The sequence below is a fragment of the Acinonyx jubatus genome, chromosome C1, assembly GCF_027475565.1.
Source record: "Acinonyx jubatus isolate Ajub_Pintada_27869175 chromosome C1, VMU_Ajub_asm_v1.0, whole genome shotgun sequence".
NCBI classification, from domain to species: Eukaryota; Metazoa; Chordata; class Mammalia; order Carnivora; family Felidae; genus Acinonyx; species Acinonyx jubatus.
Window position 1 is genome coordinate 12992376 of NC_069381.1, and position 25564 is coordinate 13017939.

A 25564-nucleotide genomic window follows, 5' to 3' on the forward strand; every position below is an offset into this window, starting at 1 on the left:
CCACGAGCATCACTCAAAATCGTCTCGCTCTGTTGACTTTCTGTTTTTTAAGTGTATTTATTTTGAGAGAGAGAGAGAGCACGGGAGGGGCGCAAAGACAAGGGGAGCAAGAGAGGATCCCAAGCAGGCTCCCCACCGTCAGTGCAGAGCCCGATACAGGGCTCAAAATCAAGAACCGGGAGATCGTGACCTGAGCTGAAATCAAGACTCGGACGCTTAACTGACTGAGCCACCCGGTCGCCCCTTCCTCTTTTGATTTTCTGATGTCTGTGGGCATGATTGGTGTCTCAGTACAATGTACTCTCCCTGAGATCAGGGGCCCCGTCTCCTGTATAGGTGCTTGGCACAGCGTGGCAACTATCGATTACATCACCCTTTCTTCCTTGCCTCAATCCTGGGAAAAAGGGAGCAATATCCCCATTTCATAGACAGGAAGACTGAGGCTCACAGAAGTTAATGAACGATCTAAGTTTCTCAGTGACTCTATGGTCAAGCTGGGATTTGGACCCAAGATGGTCTGACTCCAAAGCCCACTTCCTTTTTTTTTTTTCTCTTCCTCTTTTTAATCACCTGGCCGGTGAAATCCTTGCTCTCTGGGGACCAGAAAACAAAACACAACCAGACCTATAATGAAAAGCAAATGGGATTTTGGGGGGATGTAATAACACCAAGTGTTCATTCAACACCAGGTAAAGATTTTTCTTTTTAATATACTGGGTGATTTTTATTGGACAGTTTCCTTGTAATAAAGACCCAGCACCAGACTTCAATTTTCTTTCCCTCAGAGGAAATAATCCAGCCCTCCTGCTGACCCAGTGGGGAGAGGAATGTCCTTCCTTGAGACCGGAGATAATAGCTGCCCGTGTGGCCCTCCTGGCTCTGTTAGGAAACCAGTGCCTAAGTCCAGCCCCTGACGATGGTTGAAATGGTCCTGACCTAAGATCTGAATCCCACCTCTGTCGCTAGCCTGCTGCTGTGTATCGTGGGGCAAGCTGCTCAACCTCTCTGGTAAAGACATCAACTAGGTCCATCTCAGAGATGATCCAGGGGCTCAAGTGGTCCAACTCAAAGGAAAGAATTGTGAGCATTTGGCTATGCATTTGGGTATCGGTTCACTCATGTTGCCAACACATTATTATGCTAAGATTGGAGATACACGGTATTGAACAAATTGGTCCCAGCCCCGCCCTTCAGCAGGACTCCCCAGGCGTGTACCACAAAGCTCCGTGAAGGCTGAGGCTATGCTTCCTTGCTCACTACGATGGCCCCTGTGCTGCGCACAGAGCTTGTTTCTTAGCTCAGGCTCAGTAAATAGATATGTACAGGTGCTGGTGGTGGTAGGGGTGGGAGGGATTGCTGAATAATCCCCGAAGACCTCAGGCAAAGCTGTTGAGTGGAGTCATAAAGAATGAGCCAGAATCAGACAGGCAGACAAGGAGAGGAGAGGCTCGCAATCTAGACCAGGGCTTGGCTACCGATGACCTACGGGCCAAATCCAGCCCGTCATCTCTCTGTTTTTACATATAAGGTTTCGTTGGAACGTAGCCACGGCCGTTCATCTGTTTATAGATGGCCTGTGGCTGCTTTCCTGCTGTAACTGCAGAGTTGATTGGTTGTGACGGAGACTGTATAGCCTGAAAATTCTAGAATATCTACAAGTATGGAAGATTTGCGGAGTCCTGGTCTAGTGTAAGGAATCGGGCCAAGGGAAGGCCCAGAAGACTCTTGCTCGCTTGGACATGGGCTTGACTACCTCATTGGCATGGCCCGGTACGAAAGGAAGATGTGGGGTCCTTCCCTCAAAAATGGTTACAAATTTCAAATTTCCAGGAGGCAACAGCAGAGCATTAAACCGAGCACGAGGCCGTCTAAGACAGGGCCCTGTGTGAGCACACGGACGGCACACGGTGGGGCTGACCCCACGGTGGGCAGCCTCTCCCATGGAAAACCGGAAGACTATCCTGGGAGCGGTTATGGGGAGAAATGTCCACCCAGGGCTCTGCTTTGGGGCTCAGAGTCTCCAAGCCCCAAGCCAAGGGAGTGGAGAGCCAGCCTTCCTTCCTCAGCTCCCCTGCCTCCCCACCTCACAGGGCCCAGCTCTGATGCAAAAGCGGGGAAGGGCCCAGCCCCGTCTTTCCGCTGGGTGCAGCTCGGTGATCAGACATGAGGCAGCCCTGAGAAGAAACGTGACAGTCTATGGGAATCTCTCTGACAGTGCTGTTATCCGTGTGCTCATCAGCAGCCGTCCAATGAGGGGAGCGGAGGGGACAGGGACCCTGCTCTACCCGGCTGGGAGACAGCCAGATAAGGTGCAGCATCTCATGGAAACCCCCAAGCGAGGCAGCCACTCAGGCTCAGCCTGCTGGATCCCTAGACTGACATCCATGCCATCTGTCCCTCTGTGGACATCTTCCCGGACTCATCTCATCTTTTTCCATCCTTCTTTGTGCCCAGAGGCACAAAGGACCAGTGGCATCACTAGGCTTCCTTGCCCGCCGGCTTCCGGTTGCGTTTTGGGCCAAGAGGAAGCACCTTCCAGGGTCTTTGTTGCACTGGGTCCCGTTCATCCTGACGTTCTGTGCCTGCTTAGAGCTTTCAGAGCCCAAGACCCCTGCCCAGGCTGGGGTCACTGACACTTAGTAGGTTCTCGGGGAGGGGAGCGGGGGGGCTAACACATAGTAGGTTCTCAGGCAATGCTTGTTGAATCAAATTGACCCTTTGGCCAGCAAAGCAGTAGCAAGTGAAATAAACGCATAGGTCCATTAAAAAGCCGCAAATGCGGATGCTGTAAGCATGCTGACAAGAGACCACAAATGGGGGTGTCTTCTTCCAGCGGAATACTACTTGTGATAAAAAGGAACGGACTGTGGGGCGCCTGGGTGGCTCAGTCAGTTAAGCATCTTATTTCGGCTCAGGTCACGATCTCGCGGTTTGTGAGCTCGAGCCTGGAGCCCACTTCGGATTCTGTGTCTCCCTCCTTCTGCCCCTTCCCAGTCACACTCTCTCTCTCTCTCTCTCTCAAAAATAAACATTAAAAAAATTTAAAACAAGGAAAAAGGAACGGACTATGAGTGCACGCAGTAACATGATTCGATCTCAGAAATATGCCGGGAACCAAGAGCTTTCGCTAAAAACCACATGCCATAATCCCATTCTATGAAATACTAGAACAGGGATAAATGGGGTGAGAAATCTCGGAATCACGGTCGCGCTCTAGGGGAGAGGACTGACGGGGCAGGGGAAGAAGGAACTTTCTGGAATGATGGTGGCGTTCAACATCGTGAGAGGGGTTTGCGTTACCTAGATGTATGCCGCTTATCATTGAGATTTGTGCGTTTTGTTGCACGCAAGTTCGAAACCTCCAAAGAGAACCGTAAGTAAACGTTGAACTCGTAACGATGTGTGTGCTGAAGCACTTAGGGGTAGAGAGCACTGATGTCCGTGACGTTCGGATGCCCGGCAGGAACACAGGCAGGTGGATGGGGAGGGAGGAGGAGAAGGAGCAGCGTGTGATGAACTGGTGTGGCCAGACGGCCCTTGTGGAAGCTAGGTAGCAGGTGTATGGCTGTTGGTTTTGAAATTCTTTATGCTCCTCTGTATGTTTGAAAATGTTCACGATCCAACACTGGAGGGGATAAGACATGAAGCCCTAGGACCAAGCCAGGGAGTGGGACACCAGCGATCTGTATAAGGTCACTCAGCCTTTCGCAAACATTAAGACTGGCTTTGAGGGAGCCCGGGTGGCTCAATCAGTTAAGCATCCGACTCTTGGTCGCGGCTCAGGTTGTGACCTCACAGTTTGCGGGATCGAGCCCCACGTCGGGCTCTACGCCCACAGTGCGGAGCCTGCTTGGGATGCTCTCTCTCTCCCTCTCTCTCTGCCCCTCCCCAACTTGCATGCACACACGCACACACGCTCGCACTCTCTATCTCTCCAAATAAATAAATAAACTTAAAAAAAAAAAAAGACTGGTCTTCAGGAAAGCGAAAATCAGTTGTGAAGACGCACTAAAACGAGAGTTGTAGTTGCCGGGCTGGGTCTGGACTGAGGGCACGCCAGCGAATCCATTCACCTCTCTGAGACCTGTACCTCCATCTGTAAAATGCGGGCAGCACTGCCCAGAGGGGTGTCGTAGGGATTAAATGAGAAGCCAGAAGCTTGAACAAACAGGACTTCACAGGGAGCAGGTGGGAAGCAAGACTGACCCTGCCTCCTCATTGCAGTGGCAGCAGAAATGTGGCCTCCTGAAACGGGCCGCCCCAGCGACCTAATCTGCCGTGGCCCCCACTCCTTCCACCCGTCACTCTCCCTTGCATTGTCTGCACGACACATATCCCAATCTGATACATGTCTTCGATCTCCCTTCATTTGTTTTGTTATCCGTCTCCTCCTACTGGAGTGTGGATTCCAGCAGAAGAGGGACTTGGTGTCGTTCTCGGCTTTATCCCCTACACCTAAAACAGCCTCCGGCAATAGCGGGGACACGGCGAGTCTTTACTGAAGGAAGGAATAAATGAACACCACTGGATCGGCTGTGGTGTGACCACTCAAGTGCAGGATTCTGCCACCCACGTTTGCCCACTGCCAGCCCCACCTGCACGGAATACCGGGAAGCGAGCTTAGAGATCAGCCATTCTCCACCCCATTTAACAGATGGGGAACCTGAGGCTCGGAGACAGAATGCAAATTTCCCAGCATCCACTGCCCGTGAGTGGCTGAGCAGGGACGGGGTCCAGGCCTCCTGGCTCCCCGCTCAGTGCTCTTTCTCTCTAGCAGGCTGCTGGGGCTGACGGGGCCACTGCAGACGGACGGAAGGACAGGGTCCACCGGGCCTGGGCTGCCCGCAAGGCCACACGTGAATGGCATTTGGGCAGGATTCGCCAGCCTAGCAATATTCACTGGCACACTCCGCCCTTGTTTAGCAGGTGGGCAGGCTGGCACAGGCAGCGGATGGGCCACGTCCACGGTCCGCGGGCAGCTGATGGTGCTGACACAGGCCGGATTGGCACGGCGGGGCCCCTCCCTGAGGGCTGGCGGCCCTCCTGACTGCCGTGGTCAGCCAGACGACCACGAGCTGGCATCTGTCCCCACAGTCAGCCCACAGGTGCGCTCGCTGACGGGCAGCCCCGGGGGTGGTGGGAGCACCGAGTGCCGAGCGTGGCCCCTGGGGGACATCACAGGGGTGTCACAGGCGGGGGGGGGGGGCCACAGCCTCCCACACAGATACACAGACACCGGAGTCAGACAGGACACGCCGGCCCCACTGGCTTGTGGGACCCGAAAGCCTAATTGTAACCCTGAAAAGGGGCCTGGGGGGAAATGGTCGCTTCTCTTCGCGCTCAAGGCCTCTTCCCAAAGTCCAGACCCGCTGGCCCCTGGATCTGTCGTCCACCCTGCAGCCAGAGGCGCTTTCTGACCCTGATGGGAACTTTCCCTCCCCTGCCTGAAGCCTTCAGTGGCTCCCTGTCTCCCTCCCACGAAATCATAGCAAAAACAAGATCTACTATGTACAATATACCGTGCTAAGCATTTTGCCACTGATAAGCTAACGCGCAATTATACCGTTTACCGTACGTTAGCCACTCTTCAAGCACTTGACCCGGAGACGTCAGTTCGTCCTCCAGCCACCAACAGGGTGGCGCTACTGTTTATCCTCATTTTATAAAGAGAAAACTGAGGCAGGGAGACGTGAAATGACTTGGATGAGATTCAGACCGAGGGGCTCGACTGCCGAACCCAGATTCCGTCTGTGTGAAGCACGACCCTCCACAGTCCTGCTTCCGCCCCCACCCCCACCAGGCTCCGAGTCCCTGCACCCCCACCGCACCCCACGGGTCCCAGGTCGCATCCTCGGTCACTCTTGTCTGCTCTGGTGCCTTTGCCTGGCCGTCTCCAGGGCTAGACTGTTCCGCCTCTCGTCTGGCCCGCAGACTCTCCCCGTCCTCCAAGGCACCGCTCAGCGTGCCCTCTTGTGCGGGGCCCGCCCTGAGCCCTCCCCTGCGCTCCAGGCTGCTGTGGCCGAGGCCGGGTGAGCACAGGTTGCCTGTGTTTCTCTCTGCGATGCCCCTGCCCCGCCCTTTCTGTGAGCTCTTGAGGACCAGGACCCTGTCTGATGCCACGATCTAGCCACAGGCCCGGCCCCCACGAAGCGCTGAATGAACCAACAAGGAAATAGACCAATGAGAAGCTGAGGTCACTTGAGCTGGAGGAATGAACGCTAATGGCAGGAAGTGAGGAGTGACCTTCGGGGAGAGAGAGATGGGACAATCCCTCCTCCCTCCTCCGTCCCAACGCCATCTCCAATGCTGGGGCTCATCGTCAGGAGGCAGGGAGCAGGATACGACACCCCGATTGACAAGAATGTCCCCGGTGCCACAGCTATACGGCACTCAGTGGGGACGCGTGGTTTCTGGGGTCTGGATTGCGAGCAACAGAGGTGTGCAGGGCTAAGAGGGGGTTCTTCAAAGCCAAGGACCTGGTTCCCCCTGCCCTGGCCCTGCCACCTCCTCCCTGTGTGACCCTGGGCATGTCCCTCTCCTGGTTGGACCTCAGGTTAGCCTTCTGTAGAGAAAGGGTCTAGAGGGGCAGTCAAGGGTCCCTCCTGCTGCCAGGGCCTCCCAGGACATCCAGGGTCTGGTAGTTGACAGCCACCTGGGAAAGCTGCAGAGAGGCCCTATTTGGGGGCCGGGGGGGGGTGCCAGGGGCTTAGGGCAGAGTCTCCCTCTTGTGGTCCCCAACCCCTGCATCCAACCGACCCAATGGGGCTTGTTAAAAAAATGCAAAACCCAGGTCCCGCCCAGGACTCACTGAATTTGAACCTCTGGGGTGGGCTTTCAAGGAAATTGACATTTTTAAAACCCTCCTCCCACCTGGCCAGGTGATTCTGCTGTGCGCAGAAGTTTGAGCATCTTTGTGCATCTGTATGCGTCCTCCCGGTCTCCCCAGCTTCTTGGCCACTAGCCCCACAGTGTGGGTTTGGGGGTACACAGGAGAAGAGGAAGGAGGTCTGAGAGCAGCCCGTGCCTGGTGGAGTCTGAAGGGCTCAGGTGGTTGGGCCCTGACCTATGGTTTTGCATCTGACTGGCGGGGCTGGGAGATTGCCCAGGGCCCGGGCTGGCGTGATGGTGCCTCCCAGGCTGGCATTTCTCAGAAGCATACGGGCCGGGGGTGCCTGGGTGGCTCAGTCGGCGAAGCGTCCAACTTCCCGTCTCAGGTGGTGATCTCACCGTCCATGAGTTCGAGCCCCGCGTCGGGCTCTGTGCTGACAGCTCGGAGCCTGGAGCCCGCTTCGGATTCTGGGTCTCCCTCTCTCTCTCTCTTAAAAATAAACATTAAAAATTTTAAAAAAAGAAACAAAGAAAGAAAGGGACAGGCCGCACACGCACACCCTAGCCGACATCCCCTATCCCCATGGCCCAGGGCAGGGAACAGGGTGTATAAACTCTCACGCTGTGGGTGCAGGCATCATTCGTGCACACGCAAGTGCACACACTCCATGAACCCACAGACCGACACACACAACCCTGAACGCGCACACACACAGTCACTCTTGCACACCCACAGACCCTCGCATTTGCGCACACAGGACGCACACGCACATGCCCGCACACGCGCCCGTCCTTACATGCAGCCCCAGAGCGCACAGATTTGCACACTCAGCCCTGCCAACACGCACACGCACCCCCACCCCCAAACCACAGGTTTCCTCGTTTGCACCGGGGCTCACCCTCATGACCTGGCCCTGGGCTCACGCCAGTGGCACACACACGTCCTCACGCTTGCACGAGCACCTGCCCACGAGTGTGGAGCCCACGAAGCCAGCAGCCGCGCTCCTGCCTGCCATTCTCACCAGCCCCCCGGGCCCTCGGCCCGCCCCACTCCCCATCCCTGAGCTGCTGTCTGCCATCCCACAGTAACCAGATGAGACAGAGCAATTTATGACACCAGCTGTCTCTGTCAAAACCGGATCTGCCACCCACACACGGGGGAAGCCAATTACCCCGAGCCCGGCCCTGCCGGAAGCCTGGACTCACCAGGGAGACAGAGCAGGGGTGGAATCAGGCCATCCGGGGAGGTAGGTGGCGCCTGGCTCGAGGATGTCCCCCCCCCCACTTCTGTCCTTGGGAATCCAGCATTTTCCTCCCCCAGGCCCTCCCTGGGGTGGCTCTGGCCCGGCTCTCAGGCCCAGGAGCTTCAAGAGCAGACCCACGGTGGAGAGCAGGTGGGCAGGGGTCATCAAGGGGAAGAAGACCGACCCCAGTCAGCATGGCAACCAAGAAGCCAGGAGCCCTGTGCCCCTGCCCTCCGCAGCAGGCCGTGGGGAGGCTGCCTCACTGGCCCCTCTGCCTCTTGCCTTCTTTTTCTCCCTCCTCCCTGAGCAGATGGCCTCTTGCCCTGCGCCCCTGCCCAACTTACCCTCTGTCTAGATGCCCCCTGCCTTCCATGTCCCCTGCCCAATACTTCATCCAACCCCGCTCCTGGATCACTTCCTATCTGGACCTTGGAACCAGACCCGGGTTTGAATCTGCGCTCGTCCGCTTACCGGCTGGGGAGCCTGGGCGAGTGGCAGCCCTTCCCTGGACCCCATTTCCGCGCCCGCAAACACGGTGTTCGTTTCTAGAAACATATGGACCGAGAGTCTGCTCTGCACCAGACTCTGCTCTGGGAGCTGGGGAACAGCACCGAACGAGATGATGAAACCCCAGCCTCCTGAGCTCGCCTTCTGCTGGTGCAGGGGTTAGAAAACACCCGCCGCAGAAATGTAAGTGAGGCAGTTGCGTCTCTTCACCGTTGGGCGGGCTGTGTTCCCAGCTGTGCTCCCGAATCAGGCGCGGCTCACAGAAGAGCTCGGTCGATAAAGGAAAGCGCGACGGCTTGAGCCCTGCTCTGGGGCTGGCTCGATCTAAAGTAAGCCCGTTAGGAACGCTTGTGGGTCTGCTGTCCTCTTTGCACGTGGGGCTGCGTGAGGCGGGAAGGGGCTTCTCAGTCGTGGCTTCACGGCAGAAGTTTCTAGAATGCTCATCGCCTGTCACAGTACGAGGAACAGAGCAATAAATTCACATCTATTCTTCCCTTTCTTTGAGTACTTCTGACAACTCTGGGGCATGGGTTCAACTACCGTCTTTCTTTCGTTTTACAGATGAGGAAACTGAGGCTCAGAGCCAGGCAGGGACAGCGACCACGGCAGACCTGAGACCCGAGGAGGCTCAGGGTGGGCGCGGCAGTGCGCCCACCTGCGCTGTCCGACTAAATGCCCCTTTCCCCCCAACAAGAGCCTTCCGGGGCTGGCATGGCCCTTGCCCGTTGGACACCAAGGGCTCTGCCTGGAAGCTGCCTGGGCTGGGATTCGAACCCGGGTCGCCCATCTCGAGAGCCCAGGCGCCGTCCGTCTTCCACGTCTAATCAGTTCATTAAAACCTTCCTTGCAACAACACCCGCCCCCCCTCGCTGCCCAGCCCCAGAGACCTTAGCTGCTCCATTTCCAGGAGAGCAAATTCCTTCCCGGCTGGAGAGGAGCCGGGATAATGTAGGCAGGCAATTTAAACAGCTCCGGCAAAATATACCAGCAGTTTTCGCTCTCTGCCACTATTACACTTTCCAGCCGCGGCGGGATTGGCCCATAAGTGGGATATCAAGTTTATTACAGCTATTTCCAACCTGTAATTGGTTTTGTGGAACACAAAGAGAAGGGGGGGGGAGGTGAGTTTTTCCCCCTTTCTTTCTTTCTTTTTTTTTTTTTCTCTCTTCCGGATGATGGCACCTGGGGACGTGGGTGAGGAGGTGTCCTTGGAGGCATTAGTTTCTCAAATGAAAAATCCCAGCCGGCCGGCCGTGCGACGGGCTGGACTGAGCCCGTCTGCCACGCTTTGGTGGCTTCGCTTGAAAATCAACCCAACCCAGCTGAAGCCAGATTTGCCGGATTTGGGGGACGGCCAGCGCCCTGGGACAGGGTCTGCTGCCTCGGGGCCTGTGGGCGGCTGCCGAGCCCTGGAGGGCAAGGCTAGAGCAGGAGTGGCTGTGGTCTCCAGGGCGGGCTGTTCTAGCACCAGAGCATTTGGGCATTCAGAGTAGCAATGGTCCTCAGAAGTCACCCGGCACATGTCCTCGTTGAACACTTAAGGAAACTGAGGCCCAGAGAGGGGAGCAGTGCAGAGGCCAGCCTGTGGGAGGCAGAACCCGGGTCTCTGCTTCCTACGTCCCTTCTGAGCAGTACAGGCAGGCCGGGTACATGCCAGTTCGGACTCGGATTCTTTTGCCGAAGTGTGTGCACAGCCTCCTCTCTGCGGTCCAAGTGGGCCCTTTGCACAAGGAGGATGCTTTCCTGTAGCAGGTGGACGTCTGAGAAACCACAGCTCAGGTTCCTGCTGATCCCCCTTGGATCACTGCCTCGTGGTCGGTCCGAGGCCACTTCCCGGCTGGACCAGCCCGCTCCCACCAGTCAGCCGCGGTCAGATCGGGGTGTGGACACAGCGGGCCATCCTGGGGCAAGGAGTGTTCTCCTTGTTCTTCGTGGTACCCCAGTGCCTGGCACGTGGTAAGGACTCAATTCCATTCATTCATTCATCCAGCAAATATTTATTGAGAGAGTACCGTGTTCCGGGCTCTGGGGACAGAGCAACGAACGGGACAGATAAAGGTCTGGCCCTCGTAGGGTTTATGTTCTAGGAGTAGCTCACACGCAAGGACCTATTTACTGATTCGGTGAAAATCTGTCGCAGGAGCGAATGAACACTCAAGCATTTCATCCTCCAGGGAGGGGACACGCACACATTGCTTGGGCCTTGGCTTTCCAGGACAGCACCTTGTCTGCTCCCACCAGCCTTGCCGTCCTCTGCCTGCCATGATCTCACGGTCCCAAGCCACGATGGCCACCAGAGGAGCGTGTCAGAGCCCCAGGGACCAGCCTGCCTCCAGGTGCTTGCTCGGAGCGTCCTTCATTTTCTCTCTGGGCTGATCTCATGAGTGCGGACAAGTCTCTGGGCCCCAGCTCTACGCGCCCACCTGCCCACCAGGTCTCCAGTCCGTGCTTGCCAGGCGGGCCCCCTTCTGTCACATACTGACATTCTACACCCTCTGGCTTCCCAGTAAGAACTGTTCTGCCTTCCAGCCCTAGCTCTGGATGGTGGGAAGGGACCCAGAAGCAGGGATGACCCGGAAAAGTGTTAGCGTGCGTAAAAATAACCACACACCAGGTGCTGTTACAAATGTCATCTCATTTAATCCTCCTGAGAGGGACAGAGGTAGGTTGCATTATCCCATTTTACAGATGAGGAAGCTGAGGCTTGAAGAGGCGAGGCGCAGAAAGTTAGTAACAGAAATCAAGAATTTGACTGCGGGTGGAGAAAATCAGCCTTGCTTCTTGCCCGAAAGCCTCCCACAGGCCGGGAGCACCAGGCTGGGACTAAGCACCCTTTGAAGAGGCCCACCTCCACCCGGAAGCCTTCTGTGATCACCCCTCCTCCCAGAAGAATCCTTGGCCCCTCCATGGGTGTCAGGTCACAGTTGGCAAATATCTTTGCCACAGCCTCACTTTCCCTGGCTCTGCTGTCTCAGGTCCTTGTGGGCTGTGTATCCCCACCAGACGGACTGCGGCCACATCTGAAATGTGGTTCGTCCTCTCCCCCGGGGCCTGGAACAGTGCCTGAAAGTCTTAGGCCTGGAACATGTTTCCAGAATTAAAGAGAAGGTGTCACTCATCACACCTGCTGCCCACCCATGGCCTGTGATAACCCCTCTCCCCCCACCCAGCCTCACCTCAGGGACTGCTGTCACCAAGAACCACAGAATATCCTCCTTGCAAATAGCCACTGGCCCATGGCCTGGGACCTGATGGTGCATTCCAAGGCAGTCCCTTTCCAGAGCCTTCCCTGAGCCCCAGGGAAGGGACATCACAAGCCTCGGGCTCTGGCTGTCCCAGGCTGCTTTAATGGGAAGCAGTTATTTCCTCCTAGGCTGACAGGAAGGCCCCAGACTTGGCCCCAGGAAAAAAAAAAAAAAAAAAAAAGATGTAAATAAAACCAAAGGAAAACTAGGTGCGTCCTTGAAACTCCCCTGTCCCTCGGCCTGAAACAGTGATTTACGACTCAGATAATTCTTCCGTGCTTTATCTGGGGTGTGTGGGAATGTGTGGACGTGTGGGGTGCAGGTGTATTTTCCTAGTAATAAAACCCTCAGTCCCGGCGAATAAATTTGTGGAGACAGTTTTACCGACAGATTTTTTTCTCCTTTGTATAATAAAAAAAATGGAGTGAATTTCGAGATTGGGACGATAAGGGCGGCCGCATTTTAGGAGGAGATAAAAAGCAGTACCTGAGAGAAGAGGCAAGGCTGCAAGTCAAATGGGCAGGACGCCTTCCACTTTTATGACTGCGGGACAAAATTCCTCAAACCTCCGCTGGGCTCCGGGCATCCTCCTGCTGACAGCGGAGGGTCGTGGGGGCTGGGGGGGGGGGGGGGGCTGGTTTGTCCTCAGCCCCTGGGGGCCCGCCCCGTGGGAGCCAGAGCCCTGCCAGGAGCCCCACGTGGGACCGTGGCTAAATCTCCTTTCCTCTCCAAGCCACAGTTTCTTCATCTGCAAAACGGGCCACCTGTCGTCTCTGCCGTTCCCTCCACAGGGACCCTGTGTGCCGGCAGGAAGCAAGGGCTTAAGCACATTTCTCATGGGGGGGCCAGATCACCTTTGGGGCCGTGCTGCTCATCGTGGGCTGGTTACAGCATCCCCGCTCTCTGCCGCTAGATGCCAGTACGAAACCCGCGCCCCCGCCGGGTTGTGACAACCAAAGATGATTCCACATGTGGCCAACCGTCCCCTGGGGGTTGGGCAATATCATGCCCTCCCCCCCACCGCCACCGAGGGTCCTGGTTTGAAGGTTCTTGGCTCCTCTTCCTCCCTGGTCCTTCAGTCTCGGCCATCCCTCTCTGGGAAGCCGGGCCCAGTGCTGCGGAAGAGGCCAGCGGGGAGCACACAGCCTCAGAGGGGAGCACACAGCCCCCAGAGGGGAAAATAAGTGAAAAGTATGAGCTGAAGGAAGATAAGCCCAGAGGAGAGTCAGAGAGACCTGAGCTTGGCAAGGGGTAAGCAGAAACCCTGCAGAGGGGAGTCCCAACACTGATCCTGCGCCCCGGGTTCCGGAAGCTTATCATCACTCTGACCCTGCCTATAGGGCTCCCTGGGGGTCCCGGGACTGTCAGGGGCCTCCTGACTCCTCATGAGCTTGCAGACCGTGGCGGGAGTGGGGGCGACACGCACTGATGTGACCCGTGCCTGGCACACAGCTGGCGCTCCATAAATGCTAGCCAGCTTGCCTTGAACCTGTGTCCCCTAAGCCAGTAACGACACCACCTGGGCCAGACAGATGTGGTCCAAGCCAGATGTGCCCACAGGGGCCCAGCCGCACCCAGGCCGGGGCTCCCAGGAAGGCTACAGATCCAAGCAGCTTCCAGGGTCCCCCCCCAGCCCAGCCCCTTGCAGAAAGCCCTCCCAGCCGGCCCCCCCTGCCTCCAGCATGCAGAGCCGCGGGGAGTTAATTCCGCTTCTCCAGGCCCAGGCATGAGGCCTCCCTGGTCGCAGGCTGTTAGCGCGGAGCCCAGCCGAGCAGCGAGAGGCTACAAGCTCCCGGTCTATAATAGAGTTGCTGACGCAGGCGGAAAACCGTAGGGAAAACCGCAGCCGAGTAAACAGATAAATAATTGAAACAGTGACAACACATACCTTGCTGCTTTGTGGAGTAACACTTTCATTAGCTGGAGGCAGCGCAGGCGAGAGGATGCGGCCGGCGGCGAGCTGGAGCGCGGGACGCTTGGGTCCGGCTTTCAATCAGCCGCGAGCAGCTGGGCACCGGAACAGCCTTTGTTTTCCATTATAGGCTTTCTTGTCTCCTCCGGAGGTCCCCTGCTGCCCCCAGACAGGCCCCTCCAACCATCGTCACCCTACGGCCTGAAGGAACCTGTAAATGGAATCCAAGGTGACCCCCTCCACGTCGCCTGCAGGGACAATTGAGTCCCCTTGCCTACCGGGCACGCTGAGCACAATCCTCTTTCCCTGAGCATACCTGCTCTTTCCTACCACGGGGCCTTTGCTCCTGCTGTCTCCTCTGCTTACAGAGCTCTCCCACCTTTTGCCAGGCTGCCTGTCTCCTGTTCTCCCTTCAGAAGGCAACTTAGACATCCCTTCCTCTAGGAAGCCCTCTGTGACTACCCTATCCCCAGACGGGGGCTGCCTGGGCTCCCCTGCCATTCTGTGCCTACCCCTTACAGAATGTACCAGAAATTCTTGTCAGAGAGGAGAGCCAGCTGTGCTCCTTCCCGGCGTGGGACCTTGGGAAGTCCCTTTGCTCCAGAGCCTCGGCTTACACATCAGCAGAGTGGGGATGACCTGGGAGCGTTCCGGTGATGGCAGTGACGCGTCTCCTGGCGGCCTCGCCCAGGGCCCCCGGGGGCCGGGCGTCCTGGCCCTGCATCTCCAGTGTCCCTGCGTCCGTCCGCGCTCTGTCTGGGGGAAAGGGGCGAGGCCGGCCGAGCGCTCCCCTGTAGCTGCCTCTGTGCTGTCTTGTAGGTGACAGACGGCGGCACCATCAAGCAAAAGATCTTCACCTTCGACGCCATGTTCTCCACCAACTACTCGTACATGGAAAACTACCGCAAGAGGGAGGACCTGGTGTACCAGTCCACCGTGAGGTGAGGGGCCGGGGGCCGGGGGCCAGGGGCCGGGGCTAAGGATGGAGGCCAGGGGCCCGGGGGCTGGGGGCTGGGGGTTGAGGCTGGGGGACGGGGGCTGGGGGCTGGAGGCCGGGGGCTGGGGGCCGGGGGCTGGGGGCTGGGGATCGAGGCCGGGGGCTGGAGGCTGGGGGTCGAGGCTGGGGGCTGGGAGCTGGGGGCCGGGGCCACGGGCTAGGGATTGAGGCAGGGGGCCAGGGGCTGGGGCCCGGGGTCTGGGGACTGGGGGCTGGGGACTAGGGGTCGAGGCCAGGGGCTGGGGGCTGGGGGCTGGGGGCCGGGGGCCGGGGCTAAGGATTGAGGCCGGGGGCCGGGGGCTGGGGGTTAAGGGTTGAGGCTGGGGGCCGGGGGCCAGGGGCCGGGGACTAGGGGTCGAGGCCGGGGGCTGGGGGCCGGGGGCTGGGGGCCACTTCCCCAGCCCTTTCCTATCTGCCCTGCGATGCTCTTGCTGGTTCTCTGGATCACCTTCCATGGGCTTGGAAGGCAGGGCTGGGGGCTGTGCTGCAGAAGGGAACCCGGCGCCTAGAGGGACGCGCCCTGGAAGGGAGAGCAGGAAAGGGGTCACGTCCCCACTCTGCCGCGTGCCCCTCGACGTCGGCCTCCCCAGCCAGCTCCTCCCAGCAGTCCCGCAAAGTGGGTTTTCCAAACCCAGTTTCCAGGTGGAGACACTGAGGTCTAGAGAGGGTGAGCCACATTCCCCAAAGTCCTGCAGCCGGGAAGGACAGAGCTGGGATGTGAGCCAGTTCTGCCTGGTCCTGAAGCCCGTGCAATACGCTCTCCCAGTCCCCACAGGCCCCTGCCCGGCAAGCAAAACCGACCCTAAACAACTGGACCCCAGGTCAGAAGCGGCAGCAGGTTGGGGAGGAAGAGTCCCCGGGGACAGAGATACTTAACATTTCTACCCCTACCCTCTTTCCAGAAGGAAGCAGATCCCATCCCATGCGCTGCCGTGTTCTAGGTGTGTGGGTGCCACGCCCCCACACCCTTCTCGTGCACTTTCCAAAGGCCCCGGTCCTATTTTACATCTCGGACCCTTAACGCTCACTTCCCAGTGTGCCTCTCCCTCTGGCGACCTGGTAAACTCCTCACCAGGCTTCAGGACCCACTCAAGCAGACGCCTTCCTGCAGGACACCTTGTTCCGACGACCCCCCCCCCCCCCCGCCGTAGCAGAGCAAATCTACCCCAAAGCCGGACGGCTCCGCGAGAGGGGTGGGAGTCCCGCTGCATTGATGAAAAGCTAAAGACTGGCATTGAACGGGCATAGTCTTGCACACACACACACACACACACACACACACACGTGTATGTATGTTTTTCCACACAGCACAAGCAAATGCATTGCCCAGTGCCCAGGCAGAAGGCAGCAGTGTGCAGGGCTGGCACGTAGTAGGTGCACAGTGAAATCTGCACCTTGGCTAGGTGACCCTGCGTATGCTCCTCGTCCCTTTGAGCCTCAGTCTCCCCGCGGGTAAGATAAGAAAACGGGACGGGAAGGTTGCCCAGGGCTCACCCAGCCCGGCACGGGGAATCTGGCAGGTGATCATCTGCTGTGCACTTTGTAAGCCGGAAGGTGGGACCTTTCTGGGTCCCCCTCCTCTCCGGGCTCTGTGCCAGGAGCTGAGAACCAGCCCGCCCTTGCGGGGGGAGGTCTGGTGAGCACGTGTGCGTGAAGGGACACGGAGGCGGTGGGCAAATGGCCGCACAGATGCCTTTATTGACGTTTATGATTTCCCCTGGACCTGCTTCCAAAAAGGATTTGGGGCACCTTAAGGTATTAAGGCACACCTTAGACAAGCCAGTTACAGTCCGGATGAAAAACTCATTTTGGACAAGAAAACAACTATTCTGGGAACCACAGATGATGCTGGGACAAATGCACATTCAGATCAGCCCCCACGCTTCCCAGACCCCCACCCCCTCTGCGCCCTCCCCACGTGCTTACCATCACCCCACCCCCCCCCCCCCCGCCACAACCTGTCCCATCATTTCCAACCCCCCCTCCATCTGATTCCTACACCCAGAAGGAAGCCCGGGACCACCAGAGCAGCCCTGACCCCCCACCCTCTCCCAGAACACAGCTCAGCCACTCCCGACTGAGTGACCTTGGACAAGGGCCTTCACCCCTCTCTGTGTCAGTCTCCTCACCTGTCAACAGACTTCGTAGGATCTGCTTCGTACAATCCTTGTGGGGTTTAAGGGAGAGTTCTGTCCCACGGCCTGAGTTTCCAATCCTTGCCCCTCCGCCCACCTTGCATTAGTGTCACCCGGGCTTGGGGACTCTGCCTGAGTTTCCCCAGTCTCTAGAAGGCAATGACAACAGTAAGAAGCTCGCTCCAGCCTTGGGAGGGTCCCCGGGTTAATTCACATAAAGCACTGCCTCAGTCGCTGCGCGATGGCTGCGTGTTGCTGTTCTTGCCCAGAAAAAACCCTCCTTCTTCCACCATTAAAAAAACAAAAAAACCCCACCTTTCCTCACATCTCATAAAGGCGCCTTATACGCCCTGAATCTCTGCTAATCCCCGCGAACAACCCTGTACATGCAGGCAGATTTGCTGTTTTCTCTAGCCCTGGTTTACAGACAGGGTCAAAGTTCGGCGAGGTCCAGGGTTCCCTGCTGGAACGACACGGACCCCATCGGATCCCAAGCCACCTCATCCTGTGCCCACACCTTGCTGCCCTGCCCATTTCACGCCTGACGGAAACGGAAGCCCAGAGAGGGAGATGACTTTTGCCCGAGGTCGCACAGCAGTGCTGACTCGTGGCCAGTGTTCTTTCCTTCCCCAGCCTCGGTTCCGGCGGTGGCCTCCCAGGTGGAGCGCACCGAGGAGCCTGGGGGAAGCGAAAGCAGATGGGAAGGAAAGAGTCTAATCGGATCACGGAGAGCTGCCGGCAGGCCGGAGCAGCCGTGCCGAAGGAGGCTGCGTCTCCAGGCTGCAGGGCCCCATTAGGGCTGGCGGAGGGGCGCGGGGACTCCGCATTTACATATAAATGAAGATATTTACAAATTAATGCATTTCAACTAGAGAAGAGTCCCAGCTCCACAGCTGTCTGAGCTGCTTGCTCTTCAGCTTTTGGGAAAAGTAGGGGGAGAAGGAAGCCTGGATGACCAAGAATTGGCAGAGAGCAATTCTCAGGCAGCGGAAGGAGCCCCAGGGACTCCCAGAGCGTCTCCGCCCGCTGGTGGGGTTCCCGGAGGGGCGGGCATCCGGTGGGGGTGACGGGGCTTCTGCCGCCCGGGGTAGCACCCCGGTTCATGACCTTGAACAAGTCACTGCCCCTCCCAGTGCCCCAGAGGCCCCATCTATCACATGTCTGTCGAATGAGCCTCAGAATCCAGAACTTCCCAGCTTGGAATTGGCAGTAATTCCTTCCTTCCGAGGACGTTTTAATTGAGCACCTAATAGGAGTCTGGCATGGTAGAATTAAACTCTCGTCCGGGGGAAGATAGTAAACAAGGGAAGTGAGACGTAAGTGAATGGCTCAGCACATATTCCGCAAAGGTGTGAATTTGAATGAGGGGCGAGCGGGGTGCAGAGCCGGGAAGGACCCTCGTGCTGGGGTGCCATCCAAATGGTTGGCCAAGGCCTGAGCGATGGGAAGGAGCCATCCCAGTAGGGACGCGGGCGATGTGGCAGGTGTCCGTACCCACTCACACCCTTGACCCCTCGACAGCCTTCTCAGGCAGCCGTGGCCCCACTCAGCTTGCTCAAGGAGTGGGGTGTGCCAGAGAACTGGCATCCCCAGAGCAGCCTCGGCCGACGGGAGATATTGGATGGATCTCCTGGCCCCCCTGCCCCTTGGCTGGGACCACTCAGACAGGTGCTCGCTGTCCCCTCAAGCTCCCCAGCAGGACTGAGGCTGAGAGGCTGCCCACAATAGCCTCCGGGATGCACCTGTATCGGCTTCTTCCCTCCCGTCCTGGCTTCCTGGGACACCCTCCCAAACAGGCCACTGGCTCCGGAATCCCTGGTCACAGGGTCTGCTTCTCAGGGGCCGCCCTGAGTGGGTGACAGTCCCACCAGCTGGCCTCCTGCACATGGCCATCCTCCACACCTGCCCTCTCAGGCCCTGCCTCGGCCCCCGTTCACCCGTTCACCCGTTCCACCAGACCAAGAAGAGCTGGAGCAAATGGATGGGTCCCCCCACCGAGGGGAAGACCGCGTGGGCAAAGCTCACTAATCCCTGCAGAACATGCCTACCCGTGCCCCATCGTCCGCTGCTTCCCCTGTCCCGTTCCGTCTGCTCAGGATGTCGTGAGGAGCTCCAAGCAGGAAATCTAGACTCAAGGGGTTGAGTGTGCTCCTGCCCCTCCCACACCTCGCCCACCTCCCTTTGCCAAGGCCCTGAGCATCCTTTCGGGTCCAGCTTAAACCCCACCTCCTCCAGGAAGCCAGTCTTGACCGCCCAGACTGGGTCGGATACCCTAGGGTGCTTCCCCCCCCATACACTCCCGGCCCTGACAACTCGGAGTTCAAAGTCTGCTTCTGCCACCGGACTCGAAGCCCGTGGACAGGGCTTGGGTCTGTGGCCTTCCCCACTGTCTCCCCAGCCCAGCGCCCCCACCCCCACCCCACCCCCACCACACTGAAGACAGTTTGTAGATGCTCGTGGAGTGGGTGAGTTCTGGCGTTCTTGCACCGCAGCTGTCCCTGCTGCGAGATGAACGTAAGAGGGAGCAGTTCAGGCCCCCGTGCCTTCTCGAACGTTTTTGTCCTTCATTCGTCACCAAGGAATTGAGCAATTGCTATATGTCAGGGACAGTGCTGGGGATAAAATGGTGAGCAAGACATAATCAGACCTGCTCTTGTGAGGTTTACAGTGTAGGGGGTGAGGAGAGACAGACCATAAAAATACGTTAAAAGAATGAGGGAAAATGTTGACAGCTGGCGATGAGTGTGTGAAGGAAATCAGGTAACGTGATAGACAAGGACAAGAACAGTCTACGGCCATACCACCCTGAACGCGCCCGATCTCGTCTGATCTCGGAAGCTAAGCAGGGTCGGGCCTGGTTAGTACTTGGATGGGAGAAGGACGAGAATAACGGACTATGTGGAGGCGGGGCTACAAGGTGTCTCATAGGAGGTGACATCGAAACAGCGATCTGTAGGACAAAAAGAAGTCACTGGCAGGGTTGGGGTGGCAGGGGGAGCATTCCAGGTAGAAGGCACAGCAAGTGCAAAGGTCCTGAGGTGAGGAAGCGTGATGTGATCTCGGGGCTACTGGATGGCCGGGTGACCGGAGTTAGGGGGCAAGCTGGCATTCATTCTCAGTGTCCTGGAAGCCGCTGAAGCGACCAGAGGTCATGGTCTGATGTGATATGTATCTTGTAAAGCTCACCCCCATTGCCAAGTGGAAGGCGGGTTGGAGATGTCCGGGAAGGAAGACAAAGCCCTCCCCGGATGAGCCTCTGCTCAGCACTGAGTTCCCAAGTCTGAGTAGGCTGGGAGAGGGCATGGGACTGGCAGGGGCCAGGAGGCAAAGCAGTGCCAGAGAGCCAGCTCTCCTTCCAAGGGTTGCTTACCATTCCCGTGAACCCGTGCGCCGTCCCCTGGAGCCACGGCAGGAGGCAGAGAACAGCTGGGTGGGTGGGGAGGAGCCTGGGGGCTTCGTGGAGAACGCGAGTACACAGTTATACCTCCCTGATTCATATTTATCAGAGGGGGGAGATGTGGGAGAAATCAAGTGAATGCTGGAAGACCCTGGAGGAGAAAGGACGCGGGAGGAAATGCCACTTCCTTTATGACTTCGAGACAGCGCGTATTGAACATGTGCTGCATCCAAGGCACAGAGCTGGGGCATGCCGCCCAGAGGCGGTCAGAACGCGGCCCCAGCCTCCTCGGAGCTTAAAGCCTGCCCCCTACCCCCACCCCCACTTGCCCAGAAGCTCCCCCAAGGCTCCGCTCTGTCTTTTCCATCTCAGTAACCCCAGACCCCCACGCGGCCTTTAGAGAGGAACCATAAATATTTGTGGAGTGAAGGGAGAGAAAGGGGAGATAAAACATGGAGATAAATAGCTAACCATTCGCGTAATAAAGTGATGGCTGTCATAGGAAAGATTCCGATATAATGCGGTGATGAATCAGAGCTGGAGAGACCGGGGAAATCACAGAGAAGGTGGCGTTTGAAGTGGCCCTAGAAGCAGAAGTAGGTTTTAGACAAAGAGGAGCGGGGAGCAGACACTCCAGGCGGAGGGCACTGCCTGGGCGAAAGCGTGGGGGTAGGGGAGGCGCTGGACCTAAGGACTGGACCACTCGAAGCAGGCAGGCAGAGACCGCAGAGGAGAGGAGGCCCCCGGGATCTGTTCGACGGAACACCGTGCTGGTTTTTAGACACATGCACGGTTTGATCCAAAGAGCAGAGGGGCTTGCTTCCCTTTGGGAAGGTAACTGGCCCTTCTGCAGACTCATCTCGAAGGTGCAGGGCAAGCTCCTCCTTCACTCTCCGTACAGAGAAAAGGGCCGTCGGACCCTGGTTGATCTGAGGGTCTGAGTCCCATCGCGTCCTTGTCCTTTTCTGCATGTTATCATGAGCCGTGCATCTTTTTTCGCCAGGATTCACATAGCACACGAAACGGTGGTTCATTTGTTCGCTCATCTGACCACTCGGCAAATACACGCCGAGTACCTCACGTGCCGGGCTTGTGCTAGGTCTCGCCCCGTTCTTGACCCACTGGAAACCCTCTCCCCTCTCCTACCCAGTGAGCCTCTAGGAGTGCAAAAGAGCCAGAGTGACATTGTGAGGATAACCTTGAGCCCTTTTCTTCAGTTTTTTTTTCAGAACAGATCATGCCTCTTATCCGCATCTGGATTGAACAGCCCAAGCGGGAGCCGGGTCCCCATCTGAAACCCAGGGGTTCTCCTCCCGGCCACTGGGGGCGTTTGCAGCCGCGAGCCCCACACTCGGAGCCTGGGCTGCAAGGTTCCCTCCCCCCACCCCCCACTCCTCACCCCCCACCCCCACTCGGCCCCAGCAGCAAGCTGCCCCCCGCCCCCAGACCACCTGCATTAGGATCGCCTTGGGAGTTGCTTAAAAATACCAATTCCCGGGTCCACCAAGACAGAATTTGATTCAAGGCCTCTGGAGCGGGGCCCGGGGAATCCGTCTGTTTAAAAGTCTTCCGGATAAAGTTTCTGGCAGCATCTGTTCCACACAACACCTTCCACCTGCTCCGATATGCAGACTGGGGCCAGAGGACTCAGGGGGAAGAGGCAAGGCACAGACACGTCTAGGTCCTGCTGATAGCCGGTGGCCAGCAAACGGTTGTCCTAAGGCCCCCGGGGGCCAGGCTCGTTCAGGTTGAAGGTGACAAAATAGTCGACCAGCCAGTGACCTCACAGGCACCGACCAGCTCCCGAGCCCGGGTCACACCTCCATGCCCAGCTGGCACAGTTACCAGGGGAACGAAAACAGCTGGTGTGTGCGTGGCCCTGTGCTAATCTTCTCAGAAAACGGGGCCTTGGCTAGGGAACAAGGGGCCCAGGAGCAAGGTGCCCTCCCTATAGCCCCCTGGCACTTTCCCCAAAGGAGCCCTACTCACCCAACCCCAGGCCTCTTGCCCCCAGTGTACCAGTCAGAGTAGGAGTTACTGGACCCGTGTCTGTGTCAGACCCACAGGCAGGGCCCTCAGCCTCCCCTCCTGGGCCTGTCAGGGCGGGCACCCTCCCTAGTTCATCTCTAGGTCCTCAGTGCCTGGCACACAGGGCCTACGAGGGGGACCCAGGGCCTTGGTAAAGGTTTGTCGAATCAAGAGACTGACAGCTTATCCAAGCGTGGAATTATCGTTTCAAACAGCAAAACTTTTTCCAACCCAGCGTCCGCTTTAACTCTAACAACCATCCCGGGGAGTACAGATCTCCGACTCATGGAATCCTGTTGTAGTCGGTCGTGGCACAGAAGAACAGAGAGGTGTGGTCACTTGTCCAAGGTCACACAGCATACACATGGTGAAGTCTGGGTTCACACACCAGGCCAGATTGGGTCTCTGGGCCGTCGGGGGGCAGGCTCATTCAACACAGTCACGGAGTGCCTACCCACTCAGGACCAGCACCAGGCATTCCAGACTGAGGAACTTAGTAAGGACATGCAACCTGATGTGTCCATCCCCCCCCCCCCCCGTGCACATGATGAACATGCACACACACACACACACACACACACACACACACACACTGGATCTGTGGCCCAAGGTACTTGGTGCCTCCAGGTAGCAAGCTGCCAGAGTCAGTCTCCACTTTAAAAATAGCTGCTGCCTGGCAGTTCCTGGATGCCCCCGCCAAGGAGACCAAGTGATGCCCCGTCCCGGCTCCAGAAGTGGGTCTCCAGCAGCAGCCGCCCGTCTGCTCAGCTGTTGGTGTCAATCCCACTGACTCGCAGAGACATCCGCTTAAGCTGTGTGTTTCCACGGCCCAAGCGGGACACGCCTCCTGCCCCCCTCCCCCCCCAGGTCCCTCCCCCTGCCCTGTGGCCTTCCTCCCAACCCCCGCCCCCGCCCCCACCGCCCCTCGTCCTGGGCGTCACGCAGCTCCCCACTTCCCTCCTTTCCCAGCCCTGGCCAGTCCTGCTCTGGCCTCTGGGAGCCGGGCTCCTAAGGCCTCGCACAGCCCTCCCGGCACCGCCCCCAGCCCCCTAGTGCTCCGGGAGCACGCTGGGCGGCGCATCGCCGCTCCTCCCGCGCCAGGGGGCCCTGGGGGGCTCACACAGATGCCCCCGCCACCCAGGCCCCGAGCAGCCCAGGCTGGCAGGGCCCTCTCGCCCCAGACGCGTCCTCAGCTCAAGCCCTCCCCAGGATCCTCTCTTCCGGCCTGGAGGGCCCACCCTCTTTTCTCCTGTTCCCTGACGAGGGCAGGAGCACTTCACGTTGGGTCTGGGGTTGGTGGAGAGTTGATGCGGGGGACCGAGATGTGCCCTGCCGAGCGGGCAGCTAGCGCTGGGCAGACTCCTCCAGCCGCTGCCCCCATCCTGTGTTTGCGCCCAGACCCGTGAGGAGGCCCCTGGGGCTCCCAGGACGCGCCCTTCTCTCAGAGGTCGGTCCCCCTGGGGAGGGAAATGCTTGCAAAGCTGTCTGCTGCCCTCTGGTGATGCACTGGGGTATTGCAGTAGGGGGTGCCCCGCCTGTGGCCCCTCCAATCACCCAGGATGGGTCTTGTCCCTTAAGAATAGGGAACATTCCTTTCTTCATCTCTGCAGCGTCAGTGCCCAGCACGGGATGTCAGCAGAGATTTGTTAAAATAACGATCTGACAGGTTATCCAGATGTGGAGTTATTATTTCAAACGGTCAGCAAAACTCTTTCCCACTCATCATTTGCCTAAACCCTAACGACAGCCTATAGAGTGCAGACCTCAGACCCTATTTATGGGGATTAAGCTCAGCCCAGAGAGGGGGGGTGACTAGCCCCAGAGCTGGGAGAGCTTCCCCGCCAAGCAGAAATTTCCTCCCCTAGGGGCTTCCCCAGTGAATGGGGCTGAGTCCCTGTGCCGGTGGAATGGGGGCCTCTGGGGTAACCCTCCCCTCCTCCGGGAACAAGCCGTCCCTACCAAGGGCCTTCCAGAGTCAGTGCCATCACCCACAATCAACCACAAGGAGTTGCAGACTCACATCACACAGACCCTGGGGTGGGAGGCAGGGGATAGTTCCAATGACGTGTCCCACGCACCGCGATAACGTTTCAACCACCTCGGGTACGGCTCGCCCTAATTATTCATTTGCCGTTTGAAAAGTGTTTCTTTGTGACCCGTGGACATCAGGAGACAGAGGTGAACAAGGGAGGTAAGGTCCCTGTGCCCATGGAGCCAACATTCTTGGGGCTGTGACACAGGGAGGGGCTGGGGGAGAGGTCTCTCTGGGATCCGGAAGAGAGAGGAAGCCGCCACACGAAGGTCAGGGAGTGAGCATTCTGGCAGAGGAGGAGAGCAAGGGCCTGAGCTGGGAGCCAGCCTGATGTGTCATTGAAGAGGAGAGAGAAGCCGAGTGGCTGGGCCAAAGGACACTGCAGGGAGTGTGGGAGATGAGGCCACATCTCACGGAGCCTCTTGAACTTGACTGCGCAACAGGCCCTGCTTGGTCTAATTCAGTGGAGGGGTGGGGTGTGGGGAGCCCTGCCATGCTGTGTTTCTAGTTGTCTCCCAGGTGACCCCAGTTCTGCGGTCTGCAGCCCCCATTACAAACACCCAGGGAGCTTTGCACACTCCTGACCCCCAGGCCAAGCCCCAGCAGTTGAATCAGAACCTTGAGGGCAAGAGGGTGGGGACACAGACATCAGGTTTTCAAAGTTCCCCAAGGGGATTCCCATAGGCAGGCAAGTTTAAGAACCGCTCGTCGGAGACCGTTCTGGGTCATTAGCGTTTGAATTGTCTTCTGGAAGTGAGGAGGAGTCATTGAGATTGATCCCGTTTCTACTTTGGGGCTGTGGGAAGATCTGCCTGGGCTGCCGGGGAGGATGCTGGAGTGGAGACAGGGAGCTGAGGAAGTGAGGGGTGGGCTGGCCAGGCCGAGGGGGCAGAAGTGGTGGGGGAAGGGCTTGGAAACCCAATGGACTGGAAGTGGAGGCCGTCAGAGGGACAGGAGCTTGAGCGTGGCCTCCAGGACCATGGCCAGAGCACGCAGGTGGAGGGGCTCCTTCCCGAGACGGGGAGACCAGTGAGGACCGGCTAGGGCTGGGGATGGGTACAGGATTCCCGAGTTCTGTTTGGGCCAGGTGAGGCATGTCTGCGAGACCCCTGAGCAAAGATGGCAAGTAGGTGGATCGAAACACAAGGCGGGGGAGAGGTTTCGGTCAAGAGGTACAACTATAGGACCCACAGATGCCATTGAAAGTCACCGTCCCCTCCCAGACTCCAGGCAGATCTG

General features: G+C 58.1%; 1 protein-coding gene and 1 long non-coding RNA gene across 3 annotated transcripts in view; one reads left to right on the forward strand and one right to left on the reverse strand.

Moving 5' to 3' along the window:
* The window catches only part of IGSF21 (immunoglobin superfamily member 21), a 229636-nt gene that overhangs the window by 140336 nt on the left and 63736 nt on the right, over positions 1 to 25564 (forward strand). For both annotated transcript variants that reach the window (XM_027060264.2, XM_053207990.1), the window contains exon 3: positions 14556 to 14677. In XM_027060264.2, the coding sequence (XP_026916065.1) occupies positions 14556 to 14677 (122 nt within the window). The remainder of the gene's footprint in view (positions 1 to 14555; positions 14678 to 25564) is intronic.
* Positions 11200 to 13888, reverse strand: LOC128312738 (uncharacterized). Its single transcript, XR_008292429.1, has 2 exons — positions 13713 to 13888; positions 11200 to 12620 (listed from the first exon to the last, which is right to left on the reverse strand). It is a non-coding gene; the product is annotated as an uncharacterized LOC128312738 (long non-coding RNA).